Source organism: Salvelinus sp. IW2-2015, unplaced genomic scaffold (assembly GCF_002910315.2).
Source record: "Salvelinus sp. IW2-2015 unplaced genomic scaffold, ASM291031v2 Un_scaffold1926, whole genome shotgun sequence".
Classification (NCBI taxonomy): domain Eukaryota; kingdom Metazoa; phylum Chordata; class Actinopteri; order Salmoniformes; family Salmonidae; genus Salvelinus; species Salvelinus sp. IW2-2015.
Genome location: NW_019943284.1, coordinates 131,996 through 139,506, shown reverse-complemented (window position 1 = coordinate 139,506; position 7,511 = coordinate 131,996). Strand labels below are relative to the sequence as shown.

General features: G+C 42.0%; 1 protein-coding gene across 1 annotated transcript in view; it reads left to right on the top strand.

Annotated features, from left to right (window-relative positions):
• Positions 1-7,511, top strand: part of LOC112072432 (rap guanine nucleotide exchange factor 4-like) — a 28,758-nt gene that overhangs the window by 9,677 nt on the left and 11,570 nt on the right. The window contains exons 15-23 of the mRNA XM_070439796.1: positions 917-992; positions 1,079-1,225; positions 1,328-1,425; positions 4,686-4,811; positions 5,180-5,256; positions 5,360-5,461; positions 5,585-5,675; positions 5,770-5,820; positions 5,896-5,983. Coding sequence (XP_070295897.1) covers positions 917-992; positions 1,079-1,225; positions 1,328-1,425; positions 4,686-4,811; positions 5,180-5,256; positions 5,360-5,461; positions 5,585-5,675; positions 5,770-5,820; positions 5,896-5,983 — 856 coding nt within the window. The remainder of the gene's footprint in view (positions 1-916; positions 993-1,078; positions 1,226-1,327; positions 1,426-4,685; positions 4,812-5,179; positions 5,257-5,359; positions 5,462-5,584; positions 5,676-5,769; positions 5,821-5,895; positions 5,984-7,511) is intronic.

Here is a 7,511-nt window from a genome sequence, read left to right as displayed (position 1 = left end):
GTGGCCTGTCAAGGTGTGTGTTGTGTGAGATCATCTCTGATGTTGTGGTGATCCGTCAAGGTGTGTTGTTGATCATCTCTGATGTTGTGTGCTGTCAAGGTGTGTGTTGTTGATCATTCTGATGTTGTGTGCTGTCAAGGTGGTGTGTGTTTGTTTGCTCTCTGATGTTGTGTGATCTGTCAGGTGTGTGTTGATCATCTCTGATGTTGTGATTGTCATAGGTCTGTTTGATCTCTCTGATGTTGTGTGATCTGTCAAGGTGGTGTGTTGATAATCTCTGATGTTGTGTGATCTGTCAAGGTGTGTGTTGATCATCTCTGATGTTGTGATTGCAAGGTGCTGTGTTGATCATCTCTGATGTTGTGTGATCTGTCAAGGTGTGTGTTGTTGATCATCTCTGATGTTGTGTGTCGTAGTGTGTGTTGATCATCTCTGATGTTGTGTGGCCTGTCAAGGTGTGTGTTGTGATCATCTCTGATTGTGTTATCTGTCAAGGTGTGTGTTGTATCATCTCTGATGTGTGTGCCTGTCAAGGTGTGTGTGTGGATCATCTCTGATGTTGTGTGATCTGTCAAGGTGTGTTTGATCATCTCTGATGTTGTGTGGTCTGTCAAGGTGTGTGTTGTTTGATCATCTCTGATGTTTGTCTGTGGTGTGTTGTTGATCATCTCTGATGTTGTGTGATCTGTCAGGTGTGTGTTGTTTGATCATCTCTGGATGTTGAGTCGTGGCCTGTTAAGGTGTGTTGTTTGTTGATCATCTCTGAGTTGTGTGGCCTGTCAAGTGTGTGTTGTTGATTATCTCTGATGTTGTGTGGTCTGTCAAGGTGTGGTTGATCATCTCTGATGTTGTGTGGTCGTGTCAAGGTGTGTGTTGTTGATCATCTTGACTTGATGTTGTGTGTCTGTCTCAGCAGAAGGTCCTTATTACACAGTTCAGCAATGGAGACGAGAAACTAGTGAAGACACAACCCATCAGGAACTGTGACGACAGTCAGTGTGTTTATGTGACGTAATTTTTTTTTATTTCCCTACACTTTTTCTTTAATCACAAGCCTCTTAAAAACGTGTGTGTGTAGTCCTGTTGAAGGTGTACTGCAGTGACCACACCTACACCACCATCCGGGTTGCCGTAGCGGCCACAGGGAGTGAGGTGACCAGCGCTGTGGCCAACAAACTTGCCTCAAACGACGACCTGCTATTGGTCCACCTCAGCTCCGCAGGCGGTGAGGAGCCAATCACATCTCACTTCATTTGCATAGCATTTATTGCTGTCATTTTATTTTCCTCTGTGTGTGTGTGTGTGTGTGTGTGTTCTCTTGTCACAGAGAAGCAGATGCTGAAGCCCAATGATGTGTCAGTATTCTCCTCTCTGAGCATCAATGGGCGTATGTTCGCCTGTCCCCGGGACCAGCTCAATGCTCTGGTGAGAGAGAATGAGGAATAGAAATGGGTCAATAGAGTGGCCTTTGAGACAGATCAGTGAGTATGTTTACATGCACACTAATAATTCCATATTAAACAGATTATTTCAGTAGGCTGAGTATGGCAATAGTCATGTAAACACTTTACTCAGTTTATCTTAATCTTGTAAGGTCTGTTAGGATCTACAGTTGATGTCACGTTCCTGACCTGTTTTCTCTTGTTTTTGTATGTGTTTAGTTGGTCAGGGCGTGAGTTGGGGTGGGCATTCTATGTTATGTGTTTCTATGTTTAGGTTCATTGTCTGTTAGCCTMATATGGTTCTCAATCAGGGACAGGTGTTATTCKTTTCCTCTGATTGAGAATCATATATAGGTAGGCTGTTTTACACTGTTTGTTTGTGGGTGGTTGTCTTCCGTGTCTGTATGTATGTTCGTACCACACAGGACTGTAGCGTTTGTTTGTAGTCTGTACCTGTTCGTGCGTTCCTCGTGTATTTGTAAGTTCTCATGTTTTAGGTCAGTCTACGTCGTTTATTTGTTTTGTGGTTTGTTAAAGAGTTTTCGTGTTTCGTCGTTCTGTTAATAAATATTCATTATGTATTCATCACCCGCTGCGCCTTGGTCCGCTCATTCTCATCAAGACGATCGTTACAGTTGAAGTCGGAAGTTTACATACACCTCAGCCAAATACATTTCAACTCAGGTTTTCACAATTCCTGACATTTAATCCTAGTAAAAATGCCCTGTTTTAGGTCAATTAGGATCACCACTTTATTTTAAGAATGTGAAATGTCAGAATAATAGTAGAGAGAATGATTTATTTCAGCTTTTATTTCTTTCATCACATTCCCAGTGGGTCAGACGTTTACATACACTCAATTAGTATTTGGTAGCATTGCTTTTAAATTGTTTAACTTGGGTCAAATGTTTCGGGTAGCCTTCCACAAGCTTCCCACAATAAATTGGGCAAATTTTGGCCCATTCCTCCTGACAGAGCTGGTGTAACTGAGTCAGGTTTGTAGGCCTCCTTGCTCGCACGTGCTTTTTCAGTTCTGCACACACATTATCTATAGGTTTGTGGTCAGGGCTTTGTGATGGCCACTCCAATACCTTGACTTTGTTGTCCTTAAGCCATTMTGCCACAACTTTGGAAGTATGCTTGGGGTCAATGTCCATTTGGAAGACCCATTTGCGACCAAGCTTTAACTTCCTGACTGATGTCTTYAGATGTTGCTTCAATATAGCCACATCATTTTCCCTCCCTCATGATGCCATCTATGTTGTGAAGTGTACCAGGACCTCCTGCAGCAAAGCACCCCCACAACATGATGCTACCACCCCCGTGCTTCATGGTTGGGATGGTGTTCTTCGGCTTGCAAGCTTCCCCCTTTTTCCTCCAAAGATAACAATGGTCATTATGGCCAAACAGTTATATTTTTGTTTCAACAGACCAGAGGACATTTCTCCAAAAGTACGATTTTTGTCCCCATGTGCAGTTGCAAACCGTAGTCTGGCTTTTTTATGGCAGTTTTGGAGCAGTGGCTTCTTCCTTGCTGAGTGGCCTTTCAGGTTATGTCGATATAGGACTCGTTATACTGTGGATATAGATACTTTTGTACGTGTTTCCTCCAGCATCTTCACAAGGTCCTTTGCTGTTGTTCTGGGATTGATTTGCACTTTCCGCACCAAAGTACGTTCATCTCTAGGAGACAGAACGCGTCTCCTTCCTGTGAGGTATGACGGTTGCGTGGTCCCACGGTGTTTACACTTGCGTACTATTGTTTGTACAGATGAACATGGTACCTTCAGGTGTTTGGAAAATTGTTCCCAAGGATGAACCAGACTTGTGGAGGTCTACAATTATTTTTCTGAGGTCTTGGCTGATTTCTTTTGATTTTCCCATGATTTCAAGCAAAGAGGCACTGAGTTTGAAGGTAGGCCTTGAAATACATCCACAGGTACACCTCCAATTGACTTAAATGATGTCATTAGCATATCAGAAGCTTCTAAAGCCATGACATAATTTTCTGTCATTTTCCAAGCTGTTTAAAGGCACAGTCAACTTAGTGTATGTAAACCTCTGACCCACTGGATTTGTGATACAGTGAATTGTAAGTGAAAGAATCTGTCTGTAAACAATTGTTGGAAAAATTACTTGTGTCATGCACAAAGTAGATGTCCTAACCGACTTGCCAAAACTATAGTTGTGGAGTAGTTGAAAAACACATTTTAATGACTCCAACCTAAGTGAATGTAAACTTCCGACTTCAACTGTATTATTCAGAGTAAAAATTGTAAGGACACTATTAAAAGGTAAAACCAAGTTTATTCTTCCCAGAGGGTCAATACAGCTGCATTTGACAAAGACATGTTCATACAAGCACTGATATTTAACCCTTTCTCCTATGCTGAATCTCCACCTACACATCTGAACAAACATTGTATCTTTATTGCTATGCAGGAAACTAAGTGTTATGGGCCGCTTGTTCTTTCTCCCTTAACGTGACCTGACCTCCACCCCCTTCATCACTAATCCATGGCTCTCTCCACTTATCAATGCCTGCCACATGTGATCGCTTTCCCCACACTCAGTACATTCCAAGCTTAACCATTAAGTTCTGGTGTAGGCCCTCGGCTATGACACCCCCCTCAGGCCTCTATTACAACTAATGATTAACCTGTCTAGGACTGGCGTTCCGCTAGCAGAACCCCGTTCCGCTAGCGGAACCCCTCGCCAACAGCCAATGAAATTGCAGGGCGCCAAATTTAATCAACAGAAATCTCACAATTCAATTTTCTCAAACATACAAGTATTAGACACCATTTTAAAGATAYAATTCTCGTTAATCCAACCACAGTGTCCGATTTCAAAAAAGCTTTTAGGCGAAAGCAGAACATATCATTATGTTAGGTCAGCAACTAGTCACAGAAAGCATACAGCGATTTTCCAACCAAAGAGAGGAGTCACAAAAAACTGAAATATTGATAAAATGTATCCCTAACCTTTGATATTCTTAATCAGATGACACTCCCGGGACAACATGTTACACAATACATGTATGTTTTGTTCGATCAAGTTCATATTTATATCCAAAAACATCAGTTTACATTAGGCTTTGCCTTCAAAACATCCCGTGAATTTGCACAGAGCCACATCAATTTAAAGAAATACTCATAATAAACATTAATAAAATATACAAGTGTTATTCACAGATTTAAAGATATACTTCTCCTTAACCCATTGTGAGTGTGTGTGTGTTAGACCCCTCTCCCAGACCAGGAGGGGCCCTCAGCGGGGTCCATGTCCAGTTTTGAGCTGATGAGTTCTAAAGACCTGGCCTATCAGATGACCCTGTACGACTGGGAACTCTTCAGCTGTGTTCACGAGGTATACACACACACACACACACACCCTGGCTAATATGAGATAAACACGCTGTCTATTTCTCTCAGTACACCTGAATCCTATAGTACATACATTATGTTCTGTCTTAATTTGACCAGTTTCTCACAGCAGGAAAATAATCCTGCAGCAACAGGAAATGTTAATTATTACGTGTGTGATAATTAATGGACATTTTTGTAGGGGTTGATCCATTTTTATTTAGGATAAATCAAGTCTGACATTTTAAAGTGGAAATTGCTTACTTTAGAAGCCTTTTTAAACCTTGAATACACAAAAATTTGAATGTCCTACTGCGCAGGGAAATTCTCTGTGACAACACCTGTAGGTATTCTTTGTCTTCCCTGGTGTAGCATGAGTTGTTGTACCACACGTTTGGCCGTCAGAGCTTCAGGAGAACCACAGCCAACCTGGACCTGTTTCTACGCAGGTCTGATTATAATCAAACATGAATCATTTCCAAATAACTTCTATGGCGTTGTTCAGGTTGATGGTACATGTTACAGTATGTTATGACTATTGTGTGTGGTCAGGTTCAACCAGGTGCAGCTGTGGGTGGTGACGGAGGTGTGTCTGTGTGGTCAGCTTAGCAAACGGGTTCAGCTGCTCAAGAAGTTCATCAAAATCGCTGCTCAGTGAGTCTTGTGCACACAAACAAAACACCCACTCGTTCTGTAGATACTCATGCTTATAGATTATTGATGTCACTGAAATGCTTCTTCACAATCTCATTGTATTGGTGGTGTTGCTTTCTCCAGCTGTCGGGAGTTTAAGAACCTGAACTCGTTCTTTGCCATCATCATGGGTATGAGCAACCCTGCAGTCAGTCGACTCACCCAAACCTGGGAGGTGACAACTACTATACTGTTAAACTAAACTGCAGTTTTTCTATGAATCCATAAAAAACGGAAGCCCCTGAACCTCTCTCTCTATCTGTTGGCAGAAACTCCCTAGCAAGTTCAAGAAGTTCTATGCTGAGTTTGAGAGCATGATGGTGAGTTGCTCTTCAAAGACCCCTAAATTAACAATACAGTTGTTGACCTTAACTGTGATGTGTGTGTATTCCAAGGACCCGTCCAGGAACCACCGGGCATACCGGCTGACCGTCACCAAAATAGAGCCGCCAATCATCCCCTTCATGCCCCTCCTCCTCAAAGGTAAGCCCAAGCTCGGTCGCATGCAGTAGGTATGCAACAGGAAACGTTTTCAAATCAAATTGTATTTGTATTTGTATTTAACCAACAATGCAGTTAAAAAAATATGGATAAGAAATAAAAAGTAACAATTAATTAAAGAGCAGCAGTGAAATAACAATAGCGAGACTATACACAAGGGGGGTACCGGTACAGAGTCAACCGGGCACTAACCGGGCACCGGTTAGTTGAAGTAATATGTACATGTAGGTAGAGCTATTAAAGTGACTATGCATAGATGATAACAACCGAGAGTAGCAGTGGTGTAAAAGAGGTACTGACTGTACCTCTAGCTTCTCTGTCTCTCGGTGGTGCCCTCAACTCCTGGTTCATGCCCGCTGGCGGCATTAGGATCATGAATATTCGTGCGTGGAGCTGAGCACGCCGTCTAGAGGCCACGGCGCACCACGTGACCTAGTGAGAACCAGCATCCCTGGTCTCTACAAACACACAGCGATAACGGTCGGGAAGTGGTCATCCACCACACACACACAACTTTGTCTTTTTTGTTACGTCATTCATTCTTCTCATTTCATCTCTTAATTTAAGCTATCCAAATTTGAACCTTTTCCCCTCTCGTTTGTGTAGCGGACTTTTAGGGGGAATTATCAGTACGATATTAATGTGGTCAGTCAGCTGCGTACGGACTTCCGTTGGGTACGCTGCTAACTGTCCATGTGGCATATCTGGTTGTATTTTGGACCTAGCCTTTAAAGGGTGGTCGTATGCAACTTTTGAAAAAAATTTAAAATGCGCCAATACTTCGACGTAAGGAGGTGTTACATTCCGACACCCTGAGAGAGCAATGTTTGTGGATCCAATGTGTTCTATTTGTCTTACTGCTCCTTTAGGACTCGGCAATGATCAGTCTAATCTTCGTTTCATACCCAATTCCTCAACTTTGAATTCAATTTATGGATTCGGGGTAACTGTGATCCAATGGATCTTACTTGCTGATCGCAGAGGTTGTGATTCCATCTTTGGTGATCAAATGGAAATTCTTACTGTGATCAAATGGATCTTACTGTGATCAAAGGATCCTTACTGTGCTCAAATGTGTAAAACCTATTTTGCAGCTCCCTTCTCTTGTATTATTGTTATTGTTTTCAATAAATCCGATAAATATCCCGACATACATCGTTCATTTAAGTAATAGGCATGTACATTTTTTTATATTTTTTCATCATAAGCCTTCCTCGCAGGTGCTCCCAAGAAATCAATAGGGCCATATCCCAATTGTCTTTCTATCCATAACTTGTAATTTCAGCTTTCATATTTCAAACGGGTCCTGGTTTTTGAAAGCAGATTTTTATGTTTAGTTATACACCACACTCTTTTTGTCCTCTTAAAGTAAACTTCTCTCTCGACATCCTGGATGGTCGGTTTTTCGTCAACATAATGACGGAATAAGACAGCCCACGAACAACTAATGAAATACTACCATCCAACTCCCGTTCAGACCCCTTCCCACAATCCCTTATAACCAACAGAG